General features: G+C 42.7%; 1 protein-coding gene across 2 annotated transcripts in view; it reads right to left on the bottom strand.

Moving 5' to 3' along the window:
- The window catches only part of LOC133410654 (aryl hydrocarbon receptor-like), a 68,871-nt gene that overhangs the window by 6,914 nt on the left and 42,280 nt on the right, over positions 1-19,677 (bottom strand). The window contains exons 4-10 of one of the 2 annotated variants that reach the window (XM_061692068.1): positions 17,528-17,617; positions 12,326-12,434; positions 11,190-11,317; positions 10,905-11,107; positions 9,389-9,498; positions 9,143-9,284; positions 2,681-4,151 (exon numbers count right to left, since the gene is read on the bottom strand). In XM_061692068.1, coding sequence (XP_061548052.1) covers positions 2,690-4,151; positions 9,143-9,284; positions 9,389-9,498; positions 10,905-11,107; positions 11,190-11,317; positions 12,326-12,434; positions 17,528-17,617 — 2,244 coding nt within the window. In that variant the 3' untranslated portion in view covers positions 2,681-2,689. The remainder of the gene's footprint in view (positions 1-2,680; positions 4,152-9,142; positions 9,285-9,388; positions 9,499-10,904; positions 11,108-11,189; positions 11,318-12,325; positions 12,435-17,527; positions 17,618-19,677) is intronic. The other variant, XM_061692069.1, reaches the window with a different exon arrangement.

Here is a 19,677-nt window from a genome sequence, read left to right as displayed (position 1 = left end):
AAATTCCATATCATCACAGTGTGATCGTACAGAGTTTTAAATAAAGCTTTCATTGATTTTCCGTACCGCTTATCCTTACTAGGGTCGCGGGCGTGCTAGAGCCTATCTCAGCTATCTATCCTATCCCAGCTATCTTTGGGCAAGAGGCGGGGTACACCCCGAACTGGTCGGCAGTCTATCGCAGGTTAAAGCATTCTGATACAAATAATATTTTTTCTTAGTAATACCTTTTTACAATGATGTACTGTATTACAAAAGAACACATTCATTCTCATTTATGCAGTCCCTGAATGCACCTCGCACACTCACACACTCATGCAGTTGCCGCGTGCCTGCCTAGTTTCATTGAAAGAAATGGAAAATGCATCAGGTGTACAATCGTTTATTCTTTTGAGCATGTCCAAACAGATCCCTCTGCTGGTCACCTTTAATATTACAGTTGCTTCACTATATATTACGGTTCACCAACATCGCAGCAGACCCTGCGATTTGACTACTGCGCACACGTACATCGCAATGACGATAAACAAAATATATCGGACCCCTAATTCCGGTTGACCGTTAACATGTTTTTTAATCAGTTTGGGGAATTAAATATTCTACCCATGTGAAACGAAATTAAATTCCATTCGGTTTCAGTATTTTATTCCCATTGAGGTGTTTAGATGGAGCATCTTTTTTTCAGATTGGGCTTCTCACCCGATTCTAATGGGAATGCAAGGCTGCATGTAAACCCAGCCCATGCCTTTTTTTGGAAGGGATACATTTGTCAAAGACCTCCCCCAAGGCAGGAATTTAAACAATTATGTAAAAAAATAAATGAATTTTTAAAAAACATTATCCAGCCTTTTGCTTTTTAGCTCAAAGTCTACTTGTTCCAAGATGACTCGAGACGTGCAGTAATTAAACTGAGGGCAGTATCATTTTGGGGTGCCCCTGAACCTACAGTATGTACCACTCTCAGAGGAAAGTGGATTCTGTTGGACAAATTACTGATTAGGGGTGGGTCAAAATATGGCGACGAATCATACAGTATTTGTTTTTTTTCCCCGTTCAGTTGATTGTTGGTTTGCACACCACTTCCTGGTTCCTAAACGATGACACTTTATCGACCTGACGACTTTACATACAACCCCAATTCCAATGAATTTGGGACGTTGTGTTAAACATAAATAAAAAAAGAATACAATGATTTGTAAATCATGTTCGACCTATATTTAATTGAATACACTACAAAGACAATATATTTAATGTTCAAACTGATAAACTTGATTGTTTTTAGAAAATAGTCATTAACTTAGAATTTTATGGCTACAACACGTTCCAAAAAAGCTGGGACAGGTGGCAAAAAAAGATGCTCATCAAACACCTGTTTGGAACATCCCACAGGTGAACAGGTGGGTGCCGTGATTGGGTATAAAAGGAGCTTCCCTGAATTGCTCAGTCATTCACAAGCAAAGATGGGGCAAGGTTCACCTCTTGGTGAACAAGTACGCGAGAAAAAGTCGAACAGTTTAAGGACAATGTTCCTCAATGTACAATTGCAAGGAATTTAGGGATTTCATCATCTACGGTCCATAATATCATCAAAAGGTTCCGAGAATCTGGAGAAATCACTGCATGTAAGTGGCAAGGCCGAAAACCAACATTGAATGCCCGTGACCAACGATCCCTCAGGCGGCACTGCATCAAAAACCGACATCAATGTGTAAAGGATATCACCAGATGGGCTCAGGAACACTTCAGAAAACCAATGTCAGTAAATACAGTTTGGCGCTACATCCGTAAGTGCAACTTGAAAGCTTCTCTGGGCCCTAGCTCATTTAAGATGGACTGATGGAAAGTGGAAAAGTGTTCTGTGGTCCGACGAGTCCTCATTTCAAATTGTTTTTAGAAATTGTGGACGTCGTGTCCTCCGGGCCAAAGAGGAAAAGAACCATCTGGACTGTTATGGACGCAAAGTTCAAAAGCCAGCATCTGTGATGGTATGGGGCTGTTAGTGCCAATGGCATTGGTAACTTACACATCTGCGAAGGCACCATTTATGTTGAAAGGCACATACAGGTTTTGGAGAAACATATGCTGCCATCCAAGCAATGTCTTTTTCATGGACACCCCTGCTTATTTCAGCAAGACAATGCCAAACCACGTTCTGCACGTGTTACAACAGCGTGGCTTCGTAGTAAAAGAGTGCAGGTACTAGACTGGCCTGCCTGGAGTCCAAGCCTGTCTCCCATTGAAAATGTGTGGCGCATTATGAAGCGTAACTCCCGGACTGTTGAACAGCTGAAGCTGTACATCAAGCAAAAATGGGAAAGAATTCCACCTACAAAGCTTCAACAATTAGTGTCCTCAGTTCCCAAACGTTTATTGAATGTTGTTAAAAGAAAAGGTGACCCTGTCCCAGCTTTTATGGAACGTGTTGCAGCCATAAAATTTAAGTTAAGGATTATTTGCTAAAAACAAAGTTTATCAGTTTGAACATTAAATGTCTTTGTAGTGTATTCAATTAAATATAGGTCGAACATGATTTGGAAATCCTTGTATTCTGTTTTTTATTATGTTTAATACAACGTCCCAATTTCATTGGAATTGGAGTTGTACATGTATCAGGCTTTTTCTGGATTTGCACCAAAATATGCTAGCTAACTAACTAACAACAAATAACATGTATTTGTACCTGCCCATATCATTCCTGGTAGCATTGAAGGTGCGACGTTGACATGTTGGACGGCGTCGTCATCGGACTGATGTTGGCGTTCTCCTGGCTGATGGCTGACGAACCCACCACAGGATGACTGCCACCCCGTTGGATGTGGCAGTTACCCTGCGGGGAACTCTGGTCCAGGCACATTCCCCTCTGGTGGGACGACTGCGAGAGTGTCAGGGGCTGCACGTACATGCAGCTGCTGTGATTGGCTGCCTGGACGCACGCCAGCCCGCCTTGCTGTGTGTGGTCTAGCCCGTTGACAACCCCCCTTGGCCAGGGGCCAGCACGTGGGAATGTTTGGGTTTCCAGAACCGGACCGCTTTGCGTGACGGCTGCATGGGGCAGCTTGTACTGGCCCTGCGACCACGGAGGAGGACAAGTTGGAGGCTCAGGGATGAAATCATTGGGGGTGTTAAAGTTATTGCAAGGAATCGTGGGTGGGGTCACAGAGTAGATGTTATTCTGATGACATTGAATCGACTGCTGTTGCTGCTGTCCAAAGCCTGCAAAGTGGACCGGAGCAGTGGAAGAATCAGGCACAATAAGTTCTGGGAGTTCTATTTCTGGGCTGAAAATGTCCTGAAGTTGTAGCTGCTGAATAGGAGCTTCGTTCCCATTCGTGGGACCCGGCAGGGATCCACAGTGGGAAGGTTTCTGGGCGCTATTGAATGCTGGAGCAGATCCCACTAAGATTTGCCCGGAGTTTACATGTCGGAGCCCTTTCTCCGGAGCGTAGAAGCTGTTTGTTTGAGGGAAAATCCCACCCTGGGACGGTGTCGGGAACTGCTGCGATGCCTGCATGAAGGTGTCCTGTTTCAGGCAGGTGGCAGGGCACTCTTCACCATTCTCCTTGAACAAAACCGAATCAATGTGGTCGAATATCTCGCCAATGAGGACATTGTCCAGCTCAGACCGCACGCTGTCCTGCTGGTCGCCATCCTGACCCAATCGCTTGATAGACTCCTCCCACTGCATCAGCTCAGAATCGTCCACCCCCAGGTCCTCCAGGGCGCCGCAGAAGTCACCCTTCTGCGCCATCTCCTGTAGGCCGTCGATCACGGCCATCACCGACTGCTTGGCCTCCTCCTTCACCACGCTGGGGGCGCTGGAAGTGGCTGCCACGCCTGTTTCCTGCCAAGCGTCACTAGGCACGCTCACCAGCGCTCGACTGTCCACAAAGATCTGATCCACGGGAAAGGGCACCTCAGGCGTCAGCCTGTAGGCAGATTCGTCCTGCCTAAGGAAGCAGTCCAGTAGCGAGCGGGGCAAATGTGTGCCCTTGCTGGTGTCCATGTCATCGTTATTGTTGAACTTTTTGTTGAACTGCGTCTGTGTGAGGTCCATGGTTGTGGCAGCGTTGTAAAGCACCGCCTCACCCGTGGTGAAGCTGAAGGGCAGCTGCATCCTCCTTTGGCGGAGGTACTCCTCACCCTCAGCGTTTCTGGAACACGCAAAGCAGACGTCAACGACATTTAGGAAAACATGATCTAAAATGAAACCTCATCATAAACAAACTGTCAGCACAATGTTGATTTTCTAGTGGGCTTTTCCTGAGATTTTTTATTTTATTTTTTTGCCTGCTAGCAGTAGCCTGAAGGTTTTGTCCTAACACTGACTGGTGTTTGGAACTGTTCATAATTCCCTCCACCTTGACAAACAAACAAACAAAAACAGCCCCACAGCATGATGCTGCCACCACAATTCTTCACTGTAAATGTGATGCTCTTTTGTTGATGAGCAATGTGGTGTTTGCGCCAAACATACCTTTTGAAATTATGGCGAAAAAGTTCAACTTTTGATTTCTTGGGACCATAACACGTTTTCACACGCATTTGGGAGATTTCAAATGTGTTTCTGCTAAATTTAGCGGGGCTTGCATGTTTTTCTTTGAAAAATAAGGCTTCTGTCTTACCCCCTCACTGCTTAGCCCAAACATGGAAAAGAAAGAAAGAAAAATGCTGTCACAACATTGATAGTACGGCATTTGTAATTAAAACATGTCTATCCTTAGCAGTAGAATGAATGTGATCTTTTCCGAAAATGTCTACTACATACTCCCTCCTAATTTCGCTTCCATAGCGTGTCTTAAGGTCTGAAGGAAAATGATGGAATTTTGCTATTACAGCGAATCGAGCCGGTACAAAGTAGCACACAGCAATGCTCATTTGAGCCACCCACCATTTTCTGGAGCTGAAATGTATCCCAAACACATTACCTGTTATATTTACCCATTTTTAAGGCAGTTGAAAGTTCTTCAGTTTTTCTGTCTGTTCATTTTCCCGCTGTTGTGAATGAAGTTAACCAGAAACTAAGTATCTCACAACTTGGTGCACGTAGTCCATTCTGAACACACCCACATCCCCAGTTGTAAGAGTGTACACACTTGTGCGTGCGAATGGTTGTTTGTTTATATGTACCCTGTGATTGGCTGGCGACCAGTCCAGGGTGTACCCCGCCTCCTGCTTGTAGTTAGCTGGGATAGGCTCCAGCACGCCCGCAACCATTGTGAGGATAAGCGGTGTAGAAAATGGATGGATGGAAGTTATAAGTCACAGTAAAGGTGGAAAAAGTCTTGAATGGGCAAACTTTTTACACAAAAACCCAGTGGCATTTGAAGAGTGGTATGGAGACTTTTTATATCAACTGTAGGAGCATATACAGTAAGAGCTCAGTTCGGAAAGTATCAAACGATTAACTCCGAGCAAGTGTTTTTTTTTTTGTTGAGTGGTCTCAACAATACATACATCTGTAATATTTTAGCAATGGTTAACTTGTTTTTACACCTGTATGAGTCAAGTACAGAGCTGCCAACCTATAAATATTCACTTCCAGAACAATTTGTCCACATTTGTCTGAATTTCCATATTTTAAAAATGTTGTCAAGAACATTTCCGTGCGACAGTCATAATAGTTAATAAATTATGGCCTCAATATTTGTCATTTTAATGTTTTTATTACATCAACCTTGTAATGGTGGTCGTAGTTGCAGCCTGAATCAAAGTACCAGTACAGTATATGAGATTTGGACATTCCATTATCAAAATATTTGTGTCTATGGATTATTCACCTTTGTTGATTCTGTTTTCAACCCTGGTAACAAAAAAAAACAAAAAATAAATAAAAAGTTCGTTAAAACAGATTAATCAGGTCTCAAACATCAAAATTAAAACTCCGCACTATTTTGCAAACAAACAAATAACATTGCTGATAGACTTAAGTGGATAGTTTATGTATGGACAATAATTTTTGTTTCTATTTTGTGCAATGTATTTCTTGTACGCGTACAAGTACATGTAAGAAGAAATTTTACATCTTCTCTTGCATGCTATTTATATTACCGTAATTTCTCGTGTATAATTCGCACCCATGTATCATATGCACCCCCAAAGTTGACCTCAACATTCTGGAAAACCCTTCTACCTATGTGTAATGCATTTTTACAATGCATTATTTTGCATCTACCATATGATCAAAACATGACGTATTATCTGTATTTTGTTAGTTTTTTTCAAAGAATTATTCTGAAGTTCAGCACTTTATTTGAACACGTAATACTTTCTTTTTTATTGACCTGGCTCGTATTTTGAAATTCACAGCCCTACTTGTATTTTTTAAATTAGAAAACACACAGGCGGCACGGTGGCCGACTGATTAGAGCGTCAGCCTCACAGTTCTGAGGACCCGGATTCAATCCCCGGCCCCCCCTGTGTGGAGTTTGCATGTTCTCCCAGTGCCTACGTGGGTTTTCTCCGGGCACTCCGGTTTCCTCCCACATCCCAAAAACATGCATTAATTGGAGACTCAAAATTGCCTGTAGGTGTGAATGTGAGTGCGGATGGTTGTTTGTTTGTATGTGCCCTGCGATTGGCTGGCAACCAGTTCAGGGTGTACCCCGCCTCCTGCCCGATGACAGCTGGGATAGGCTCCAGCACGCCCGCGACCCTAGTGAGGAGAAGTGGCTCAGAAAATGGATGGATGGATGGATAGAAAACACACAGTTGTGCTCCTGTTTGATTACCCAGGCAGAATTTGTAAGATGGGTACAATTTGAAAAAAACATCAAGGACCAGGCGAAACACATTTAATTTTATTTTAATGGGATTCAAATTAAATGGTCAAGCATTTCAGAAAAGCATTATCATTCAACAAAACATAACCACAGAGAAATTAATGATGGTTGTTGTTCAGTCATCTGTCATTAAAGAAAAAAAACAATATTTCACAAATTCTGCCAGGGTATGTAAACTTATGAGCACAACTGTACATATATGCAGTCATACGTACGTACCCCTGTTATATTGGAATGAAAGTGTAGGCTACACCTTTTTTATAACCACTAGGTGGCGGTGGCATTTTGGAATGAAAGTGTACAGCTTTTTCATAACCACTAGATAGGAGCATTCATTTATAAAATGTGAAAGTTTTTTCCCATTTGCCCCTATACCTATTTATAATGCGCACTATTGACTTTTGACAATTTTGGGGGGGGGGGGGGGGAATACGCATTATACACGAGAAATTACGGCTCATATTTATATTTCCTATATCCACAATTACTGCTAAAATGATGCGAATCTTACTATTGTGGGACTAATAAAGGTTATCTTACCTTATATCATAAATATTTATTAGTAAAAATAACGTACTTTTAACCTGCCCACATTCTGAAGTGACGTGTGCAGTGACGTACTAATTCATTTCCGGTTCAGACGTGTATTATTTTCTATTTATATCTCTAAACACGGATTAATTGGCCTGTTATTTTGTAGACTTTACACCGATCTGGACAGCTTGATCGGTATCGGCCGATAATTAGCACTTTATGCTGCTCGGCTTTAATGTCATAATTTGCCGATATGATCAATGACATAATTGATCGGCTCTGCGAAAGACATTTACTCTGCATTGCCATCGTGTACAGTATAGCTGAATCAAAAAGCTAGTTTATTTTAATCCTTGTCGCATGTCTTTTGACATAGTACTCTACATATCTGACAACCAGTAAAGTTATTTAAAGAAAAAAAAAAATAAACATGTCGGCAGTGTGGGACAGACAACACGTCTGAGACAGACAACACGTAATGCGTGGATCAGACAAGACAAATTTGGTCTTTCACGATTTTCACGATAAAATCTTGTATTCCGATGCCACAGCATCCCGTCTTTTACGATCACTGGGCTTATCTTGTCAACTCAAAGATGACCGGATACACTCGCTGCCATGGCGATGACAACAACAATAAATCACGGCGTGTATATTATAAGAACAAAATGGGGAAAAACGTGTGCTGGTGGTCAACAGTGCTCGGGAGAGGACTTTCATTCAAGGATTGCTTGAGGTATGTTCACATACTTTTAATACGATACGGCTCGCAAGCAGGCACCAAAACGTTATGTAGCCTAGCAAGCTAGTGCTAGCACAAACGGTTGTACGTAAACATGCCGGCGTTCTGTTGAATCATGCTCTAAAGTTTCGGTGTGTGTGAAGTAATTTAATTACACAAAAGTAACTCAATTAATTAATTTTTTTCTGTCATGTTGTAATGTTGGTTTGACCTGACTGACTAGAATACATGACCTGATTAGAGAATACATTTGAAAATACTCAGTATACAGTACACAAGTATAAACAGTAAATGAACAAGTCATTTAAATGGACACATCTTGTGATCGGATTGGTGATCAGTTATCGTTTTTCTAAACCCCAAAAGTCCTGATCATGTAAAGCCTATTATTTTGTTGTTAAAAGTTGGTTATTCTCCGCAAAAACGCGGTGCCAGCCAGACCTATGTGACAAGTGTATTGTTTCACCAAATAAATGATTTCTATGTTTTGGGACTGCTTGTAACGGTAGCTTAGCAATTAGCATAGCTTTGACATAGTCTTCACCTATCAATTTCTCGTCCTCCCTTTGTGACACTTTTGTAAGAAGCATTGTAAGAAGTGTATCTTATTCACTACCATGGAGACGATGATCAGTGGCTTAAAATGTATTGACTCCAGACCCAAAGAGAACTTTTGCCTCCATGGCTTGGCAGCTGGGGTACGTAATAAAATAGCATGCATCAAGCAGCTGTTCAATGTGGACGCGCTGGTAATGTCAGAGGCTAGATTTTTTTTTCCTCCCAATATCTGGAACAGTCAGTGTTTCGGCCGTACCGAGTCAACGTTCAGTGAGTTCCGTAACGAAATACAGAAGGTTCCGTAACATTTGGCTGAGGTAATATTACTTAACAGATGACTCTGTAAAAAATGTTGGTTTTATTATGGCAACAGTTTGTTCTATTCCCATTATTTCAAAATCTGAAGAAACTGGAGGTACTGGGAGGTAAAACAAAAAATACATAAAACAAATGTATTTTTTTTTTTTTTTTGATGTTCCACTGTATACTAGTTAATAGGAGTATAACTATTTAGGAGTGCAACACTCACACTAAAGCTCGCTGATAGGCGATGATGAAGTCAGGTCTTCCTCCTTTGTAGATCAGCTTGGCGTTGGCTTTGACCCAAACCCAGCTTCCTGACTTACTCAGGAGACGGAAAGTCGTCAGGCCGCTGTCTCCAGTTTTTATCACTGTGAAACGCACGGACACACACACACACACGTACACAGTGTTCTGTAGTTAGCAGTGGAAGGAGTTGACGAGTTTTTTAATTCAAGTAGCGAAATTGACATACTGCGCAAATGATTGTCTGCACAATACATCATGTCAGCGGCGTGGATGAACTGGTAGCCGGAGCCTTTCATGCACAGCTCTGTCTCCGAGTAGCCCAAAATAATCTTCCCCCTACAGAGAAAGACACGAGATCACACAATTTCACAGAGGGTGTCATGGTCTGTATTTTAGTTTACATTATACTTAGTTTTGTTTCATGTTTTCCTGTGTCCCATTTTGTTCATGTCTTGTGCTCATTTAGTTCTTGTGTCCACGTGTTCTCGTTAACCCTCTACCTTGTGTCAACCAGTCAGCTCCCTCCAGCCACTTGTGGCTTGTCCAGGTGTTCTTCGTTGTATCGTCAATTTGTTTGTATTTAGTTCCCTGGTTTCTTTCAATGCTTGTTGGTTCATTGTCCATGTCGTCAGTTATTTCACTAAGTTATATCACTAGTGAAGTCTTGTTTCTTGTTTTGGGTTTACTTAAGTGTTTCTTTGTTACTTTGATTATTGGTTTTGGGACTTTGTTTAGTTGGATTTTTCCAACTTGTTTACCTTTTTTTGGGGAAATTCCAATTTTTAAATTCCTGCACTTCTGCCTTGCCTCCCTGCTTCCCTGCACTTGGGTCCTCTGCGTTTTGACTTCCCTTATAACACCGTGAAAGCCCGAACGTGACAGAATGAACCGAGCACAAAAGGACCCATAAGGAAACACACGGCGTCGCCCCGAACGCCGCCAGTCTGCCTCCCAGCGCCCTCAGCCTGCTGACCAAACCTGCCCTCCGCCAGTAAGCCATATCGTTCTTTCGTCTGTCCTTTTCACCTGTTTCCCCCACACGGTTTCAAAGTCACAACATTTTTCACCAGTTTCCACACCTCATTCCACGGCTCTAAAGTCACCTCTGTCCAAACCTGCCCCCAAGTCACCTCGTTCCATGTCTATTTCATCGCCTCGTCTCGTACCACCCGTGTTTCCTAGTTCACCTTCCCGAGTTCCTGTGCCCTCTGCCCCTCTTGTTTGCTGTGTTCCCACACCTCTATGGTGGCAGACTGAGGAAGCAACTGCAGATTCCGTTCCTGCTCCACGGCAGGCTCCCGTTCCTGTTCCCTGGCGGCTGCGGCCGCCACCCAACTAATGTCAACCAATCAGCTCCCTCCAGCCACTCGTCTTGTCAAGGTGTTCCTCGTCTCATCAATTTGTTTGTATTTAGTTCCCTGGTTTCTTTCAGTGCTTGTCGGTTCATTGTCATCATTAGTTGTTTCACTAATTTATATCACTAGTTAAGTCTTGTTTCCTGTTTTGAGTTTACTAAAGTGTTTCTTTGTTACTTTATTGGTTTTGGGACTTTTTTTTTTCTTCCATGTGCCTTGGTTGCCCGTTTTTGTAAATAATTTTTTTTTGTAATTTCTGCACTCCTGCCTGTCCTCCCTGCTTCCCTGCACTTGGGTCCTCCAAGTTTTGACTCCAACCTGCACAAACGTGACAGAGGGCGCATGAAAAAAAAAAAAAAGGTGGGAGATCGAAGCTTTCTGTTTCACCTGTTGTCGACACCAAGAGGTGTGAAGTCCAACTTGTGCTTTGTCTGAAAGAGCAACATTTTGGAGCGGATCTCCACAATGGACGGTGACTGCACGGGCGTGGCGATGGCGAAGAGTGCGAGCTGCGATTTGCCGTGGGACCCGTTGTCCCTGACGACGCTTTGGCCATGCAGGTACTTGAGTCGTCCCTGGAACTTGAGAGCCTGGCGCATAGATGACAGGAAAAAACTGTACAATTAAATGAAGCAAATTTTTAGGACATATGTATGTGATACTGTTTCTCACTAAAAAGCCAGACGAGTTGTCCAGGAGGCAACGGAAGCGACACACAAAACTTCTCTCTAGGAAAGACGAGTTCTCTGGAGGAAGTTGATCAGGGTTGTAGAACTCTGTGCTCATGCATCCCTCCAGGCCTGATAACACGAGAAGCCCGCACCAGTCATTTCATAGTACAGTGAGTAAAGCTCAAAATCCTTATTGTAGCTATTCATTCCATACACACAAATGCCGTACATTTCTATTTGAACACCCTCAAAATTATCAAATGTGTTAATGGTTTACAAAAAGTAAAGAAAAATGAATATAAGGCTGTACTTTACAAATTCCAAGCATTTATTGCATACTGTAAAACTGTCAATTACTCAACTAATATTTGGTTGTATAAGCACCGTTTTTGAAAACCGCTTCAAATCGGGGTTACATGAAGTCCACCATGGACTTTTGGCACCTAGGAACTGATATTACCCCTCAGGACCATTATACTACATTCCACAACTGTACATAGACACCAAAGTATTTAGATACCACCTACTGGAAGTGAAAAGTGAAGAAAATGTGGAGCTCCTTCCTTTGCCGCTATACGAGCTTCCACGCTTCTGTGTCTATGGCAGGTTTTTTTCATAGCGTTTTTGGAGGTCACTAACATTTCTGCAATTATTTGCCTTTAAATGTATTTATTTATTTTTTTAACTTGCGGGAGGTTCCACCTTTATAGAAAACTAATGGACCTCAAACATTTTCCTAAGGAACCCCATTTTAAATTGACTGGTTGCTACTTAGCATGGATGTTGGAGTATTGTCATCCAAAATAAAGTCCACGATAAAAGTGCTGGGGAAACAGTCCACCTACAGTTAGTGAAATGTGAAGAAAGAGAGCTGTCCCCCCTTTGGAGCTATAGCAGCTTCCAAACTTCTTTGAACAAGATAGTGTCTGTGCAATTATTTTGGTCTATTCATCCACATTTGTTGAGGTCAGTGTTATGAGACAGTTATGAATTATACTTGACTTTAAAATGTACTCTAAACATTTTCCTGAAGAACTCCAATTAAAATTGCATCAGATTTTTTTTTTTTAAACTTAGAATGGCGTTGTGGTGCAAAATCCTGTGCCTGAGAATGTTGAGAGATCCAAGGCTACGTACCTTCTCCACATGTGTCAGGTGGGTTTAGAGCAAAGTGGAGGTTCTGCCTGAATGTAGCGCGGTCGTCTGTGTGGATGAGCTCGAACACGCTCTGGTGGACCACGTCGGACTATGCGAGGGAAGACCATGTCAGTGACAGTCTACTTAATTCCATAGTGCGCTAAAAAGGTTCAAGAGGAGCACAATAATAAATCAGGAATATTTCTCGCAAACCAACTTCAACGTAACAAAGAAAAAAACACTGATTACAACAATATGAGATTCAAATGGCAAATTTACTCAATCACCACAGGATATGTTCTACAACTACTACAGTAGCTTAGTCATCTCACAATAAGCTGACTAAAAACGACATTGAAACTTTTATCAATAACCGAAATATCCCTCAAGCTATACACCGATGATATGCTTTATTGACAAGAATCCAAGTCATCACATCAAACAGTTTTGAACCTCATTAAGACATTTTAGCAATTATCAGAATATGCTATCAATTGGTTAAAATCAACAATACTCCCTATAATGACTAACTCATGGAATCCTGCAGAGCAAAATCCAAACTTTCCTACTCCGACAGCGAATATCAAATATCTAGTTATTAATATGTCAAAACGTACAGAGTTAAATCTAAATCACATACGTCTATTGGGAAAAAAAAGTGATTTAAAATGTTGGAACAGTTTACCGATCTCACTTTTAGGGTGTATAGCTACCGTGAAAATGAAAACGTTACCTTAAATTAACTATTTTTCAATGATACCATCATGCAAACCCACATTAAAGTGGTTCCAAATGCTAGACTCTTCCATTTAAAATTTGTACTGTAAAAATAAGAAAAAAACAATTAGCCTATCAGAAAAAGTAAAACAGAACAGGGACTTGGCGCACCCAATTTCAAACAGTATTACTTAGCTAGCCAAATACAGTACCTCATTCAATGGTTGAACAACAATCTTGGCTGGAACTAGAACATATAGACTGCAATAGCACTAAAATTTCAGACCTCCCATTATCAGCACAGGTCTCAAATGCCACAATTGTTTTAAAAATCCGATTATTGCAGCCACTTTATCAGCTTGGTGGAAAAGTCGAGAAACCACACAATCTCAGTCAGCACCGGGTCATACCTCCCTAATCTGACACAATCCCGATTTTGATATGAGCAAAATACCCCTTTACTGCAGCACATGGGAACAAAGTGGAATTGACCTCCGACATCACAGATTCAAGAATAATGCATTAATGTCCTGTGAAATCTTATTTCAAATTAGAGGTGGTAACTTTCTTCAATACTATAAAGTGAGACTAGCGTGCCCCAAAAGATTTAACACGCGTGAATGAATTAGAACTACGCGTTTTTGTTCCTGAAATAGTTGGACTACTCTCACAAAATAAACAAAAACAAATTAATCTTAAGTACTAATTCAATACACTTATCACAAAATGGGAAAAAGACCCCTCAGTCCCAACTGACAATGAATACTGGACGCAAATCTGCAGAAATACATTCTCAATGACAAAAAAACAATTTGCAGCTAATCCAGTTTAAAGTACTCCATATATCACACATTACACAATACAGTATGCATAAAATAGGCTATTCAAAATCAAACATTGTACTGAAAACATTCCAGACGCGTTCTTTGGGACTGTACACCTGCACAGCAGTTCTGGTCACTAGTTGCAAAGAAACTCTCTTCAGTTTTGAACTGTAGTATTCCAATTTCTCCTAATCTTTATCAGGTGATGTAAAAGGTATCGATCATCCTAATAAACTTGCTCTACCAATATTAGTAATCGCAATCGCTATAAAAAACCTGTTAAACTGGAAAGATAAACAAACGATCAACATTAACCAATTGCAAAATCTTGTCATAGAGTATATACTGTAAAACTAGAAAATATCTCTGCTAAGCGTAATAACCAAATGGATAACTAAGAAAAACTGGTCACCTTTCATTAAAATGATGAAGCTTGATTCTTGTCTGCCTGGGAAAGAATGTCATACAGAAATGTAATGTGTAATGTAAATAATGTAATGGGACCAAATCATATCTTTTCTCATTTTAGACTCCTGCGCACGCCATAGGGTCACTTGCATGTACTTGAACCCCTTGCCTTCTGTCTCCGGATCTGCGGTGTGGGCCTCTTTCCCCCTCCTCTTCTTGGGTCGAGTTTTGTCTGTGTTGCCTTCCTGGGAGGGGCCGGTCCCGGGGCTGCTCTCGGTGCCTGGTTGCTGGGGAGGTGCCTGTTGGCCCCACTCCAGGGGCCTCGTCCTGGTCTCCAGGTCCACCCCGGGGCTGTGTCCTCCTCTTCCCTCTCCTGGGGCGCTCTGCCATGGTCATTTCCCCACTCTCGCAGACTTCGGGGCCTATGGTAAGGTGTTGCCGCCTCCCGCCATGGTCGGGCCTGCCTTCTGTGGCCTGTTCTGGTGGTTGGGTGGTGGTGATGGCTGGGGAGATTAGCTGTGGGGTGGGAGGGGCTGATCCGTGTTTCTCCATGGGCTTGGGCCCGCAGGAGTCTAGCTTTTTACTTCACAGACAGCAGATTTTTATTAATCACACTACATATTTCACACATTGGGCACATTCACATCTCATTCAGGGTCCCTTGGGGGGCTGGCACGAGGCATGATGAGGCGGACGTCGGGCCGGGTCCTGGCACATCTGTGCTGGCCTTCGGTCTGGTAGCCCCCCTTCTCTGCCTTGCCGGTCCTCCAGCTTGAATGCATCATACACCTATCAGTGGGGGTAGGGCAGTGTCGGGCTCAAGAGGACACTCTGCCAAGTGTTCTTGCACTCCGGCCTGCTCCCTGGCCCGCCTTGCCTTTCCCCCGCAAATGTTTAATGCTCCACATACATTCGCACATGCTTTGGGGAGCTGGCTGGGTGGGTGTGACAGTTGCGGATCATCATTGCCTCATGACCATCTCGCCTCACCCCCACCAGTCTCCCCAATTTTAATGCACGACACCCCACCACACACGATCACGGGACCGGGATAATGATTGCCAGTCGGGGCCCTGGGGCCTAATGTACAAAAGGTGCATATGCACAAAAACGTGGCGTATGTTCTTTTTCACGGCAAAGTTCAGATGTATCAAGAGTGAAATGACCGTGGAAATGTGCAGGCGTACGCACGTTTCTGCAGCAGTTGGTGGTCTGGCGACAATTAAAGGAGATGCTGGAAACTGTTTATAATAAATCTGCACATCAGAGACACATGAGCACTGATGAACAATTAATGCCCGACAACATTTGATTTCATCAATGTAAAAGAAGCAAGGACTCGGAATTCACTTGTTGACCAGTGTATTTAATGAATCACTGATTGTGTGAGGACACCTATAAATTGATCAAGCTGGTTTATTTATGCCGCCTATTGCCCTTACAATCTCGTAACTCCAGCACAGCACAGGTGAGGACATGGCCAGTCGGGCGGGCAGCAGCAGCCGGTTGTTGGAGTGCAATTGCGTCGGGGATGCCGGAGGAGACGCAAAGGAACGGTGGACGAAACCTCCGCGTATGTGACACCAGTGATGCCAGCACTGAAAAAAATAATCCTTTGAATTGAATTTGAACATTTACAATGGTTGGATATGATTGAAATCTGTTAAAATGAATTTTTTTTTAGGAGGGGTAAATTATGTCATTTTAACCCATTTTAATCATGTGCAACCGATGTCCATGTTCAAATTAAGGACATTCAAAGGACTCTTTTTTTTTTTTTTTTTTTTTTTTTTTTTTTTTTTCAGTGAGTGACGCTGGAGGAATCCTCTGTATCTGTGACACTAGAGACACCGGGGACAATGGACGAATCCCCGAACATGTAGCACGTGGCTGCGACTGCGTGTCCTCTCCTGTGTATTAAAATAATGAATTGAGTAATCAAACAGGAGTCACAGTTTTCGATATCCTCATGTGCTTTGAATTCAAAAGATTTTATACAAATACCATACATACAACATTTACGGATTAACCTTAATCTCATAGGGCTGAGTGTAAATTACTGGATGAACACATTTGTTGTGAGTTATAAAAATACATGGTATTTACCTTGTGAGGTGATCAGAGTCAGCCACATGTGCTCCCACCACCCCTGAGAGAGCAGTGTCGCCCATGATTGCACCGACTCTCTCCTCAAACAGGATGAAGCCCTCGGTGCCGATTCCTCCGCCTGTTTTGGGCACACTTTGGCGGTGGGCAGCTGTCCTCAGCTTCACATCCACCTTTATGTCTGACCACTTCTTTTTCAGTTCAGCGTGTGCGCTGTTCTGACCCCTCAGCATTGACAGCCCCACACACGCTGTCCCATTCGCTTCTGTTTCGCTTGTTCACGCCGGAGGAGAGCGTGCCAAAGAGGATTTTCTTGCGCACCTCCACTTCATTGACCAACTTCACATTCAGAAAAAATATTTTTCTTCATTACCTTGCTCAATTTCCTTTTTTTCTGATCATGCAGAGAGATCCCGAGATCTCAGGTGCAGGGTTCCTTTAAATATGATTTGCATACAGGATAGGGAGGGCTCAGCTACTCAAAGGTGCGCTCAATTCTACGTTGATTGGGATATACGAAGGAAATGTGCTTGGATTTATGCGGACGCACAGATTCATACATCTGGATATTTTTGTGCGTACAACGTTTTCTGGATTTGAGCGTACGCCATGTTTCAGTAAGGAATACAGGCAAGTCTTTGTACATGAGGCCCCAGGTAACCACAGTATTAGGGTGGGTAGTGGGTATTCACATTTCTTTTGACCTGACTCCTGGGGCCTCATTTCCCACATGCTGTCCTGCCCTGCCTTTTTCTGTCCTCTCTCATCTTGCTCTGTTGGTTAGTTGTTGTGTGTCCTCACCAGGTCCACCCGCCCCCGTCCACAAATAAGAAAACGATTTGACTTTTGTACTGTTACATGTGGTCAAATATCTAGACTATTGTTCTGCTGTGGTTCGCACCCCTATTCCCTTTATCCATTCTGTCTCTCTCTCTGTCCCCTCCCTAAAACCTTTTTCTCTTGGCTGCATTTTCAATAAACATCAGAGTAATTAAAATATAAGCAGAGGCAGTATTTCAAACTCCCCTGTTGCACAGCAAAAATGTTCCAGCACAAAAGGCATAAAAATCCACCATTCTGCATGGCCATGCAGCTGAACAGGGAAGATTTTTTTAAAAAGAAAAAAAGGTTCAAGAGCCACATTCACCTGCTGGAAGCCCAGGTACTCCTTGATGGTGGGCGACGTGTAGAACACGGACCCCTCGGATGTGACCACCAGCACAAAGCCATTCAGCGCCTGCCGTGTGAACAAGTAGTCACACTAAAGTTTCAAGTTACAGTTGTTTCTGGATATATCCTATTATATCCAGATAATTCTGCCTTTACAAATATAACACTCAGTTTTTACTAACACTGTCGAAGAAGTATTTATTTAACAATACATTCAAAGATTACGATTGCCTTTGATCATACATGCAAACACCAAAGGCATGAAAAAGGTGACAGACCAAAAAAAAAAAAAAACATTGTAGGGGCTTCTTAGGGGATCACCGGGCCCCTGCAATTTTGGGGATTTTAACATGAATTAAGCAATCTGGAAGACTTCAAGCAGAAAAACATTTATTGACACCGCTCAAGTACATGTTGATGTACATCCATCCATTTTCTGAGCCGCTTCTCCTCACTAGGGTCGCGGGCATGCTGGAGCCTATCCCAGCTATCATCGGGCAGGAGGCGGGGTACACCCTGAACTGGTTGCCAGCCAATCGCAGGGCACATACAAACAAACAACCATTCGCACGCACAGTCATACCTACAGGCAATTTTAGAGTCTACAATTGATGCATGTTTTTGGGATGTGGGAGGAAACCGGAGAAAACCCACGCAGGCACGGGGAGAGCATGCAAACTCCACACAGGTGGGGCCGGGGATTGAACCCGGGTCCTCAGAACTGTGAGGCTGACGCTCTAACCAGTCGTCCACCGTGCCGCCTGTTGATGTACATATCTAAGATATATATTCAATTTGCCTAATTTCTTTGCTTTTTTTGTTTTGGCCTCCAGCTTGAGCCAGGCCCATCTCCACCTGCACCTGGTGCCTGTTTCAAGCTGTGCCACATGAATAGCATTCCTCCTCTTTCAGCGCTCTCATTCTCGAAAATAATTGACTAAAATCATTGTCTGCTTCACGTCATTTTTCACTATTACCAACTTCAAAGGCTAATCCCAAATGCATCCTCCAGGAAAATATGAAGTTTTTTTTTTTTTGGGGCCATTTCTGAAGTTGAAGTTAGCTCATTCTGCGTTGTGACATAAACCCTAATATAGCTCCGTCTCTTAATACATTTAACATGAACATCCATGAAGTAATTAGATAATTGTAGGTGGGTTTCCTAATTAATACAAGATGTACTTGCAGATCAGCTCTTGTCGCCGATGTTACGTGTGCTTCGCAGTTCCGCTGGGACTACAACCTCAACACGAAAATACAAAAGACCAGTGCAACAAATACGACACTGGCTGATCTGATGAGCAAAAAATGTTGCTTAAACGTTAAGCGTAGCAATAGAGGATGTCCGCTCCAGAGGTGGGGAGAGTAGCCAAACATTCTACTCAAGTAAGTGAACTGTTACTTGACGATAATGTGACTCAAGTAAAAGTACTCCTCCAAAAAATTACCTGAGTATGAGTAAAAAGTGCACAGTGAAATAATTACTCAAGTACTGAGTAAATAGTGAGTAATGAACATCAATAAAATAAAAATAATAAAATGTTTTTTTTACTGCACGGTGTTTTCTCAAGTTATAAGTGGGATGAAATATCCACATTTGGGCAGATAGTGCCAGACAAATACAACAATACATGAAAGCTCTTGTTTTTGTTCGCCTAAATGTGAAGATGATTAGCGAGCCGTAGCCTTCATGGTAACAACGACCTTCCCAAAATGGCCGCCACGTAGGCACGATAATCAGCCGGGATGGCTTATCTAGTGTTAATGCCCGGGAAGCCCAATAGAAGACATTGTGTGAGATCATGTGACTTTCTTGTGTCGTTTGATTGGTGAACTAGACTTAAACGTCACTCGCGCTAAAACTGGATTGGCGCAAACAGCACCCAATGCGGAAGTCGAAGTCTCTCGCACGAAATAGTTGATAAATAAGCAATAATTGATTAATAAAAGTAGCGTGCGACATTTAGATCATTGAAACGGAGTAAAAGTACCGCTACTTCTTAACAGCTGAAGCGGCGGAAGTGTTTTCTTCTGGTGTCGTCAACTCCTGTGACTCCAAAGCAGGTCCCGAGCGCACAGGCGGAACCTCAGGCCGATGTGCTTTCGCATATTAGTCCGCCACAGAGT

Source organism: Phycodurus eques, chromosome 12 (assembly GCF_024500275.1).
Source record: "Phycodurus eques isolate BA_2022a chromosome 12, UOR_Pequ_1.1, whole genome shotgun sequence".
Lineage (NCBI taxonomy): Eukaryota > Metazoa > Chordata > Actinopteri > Syngnathiformes > Syngnathidae > Phycodurus > Phycodurus eques.
Note: the sequence above shows the minus strand (reverse complement) of the source record. Positions and strands in the feature narration are given on the sequence as shown.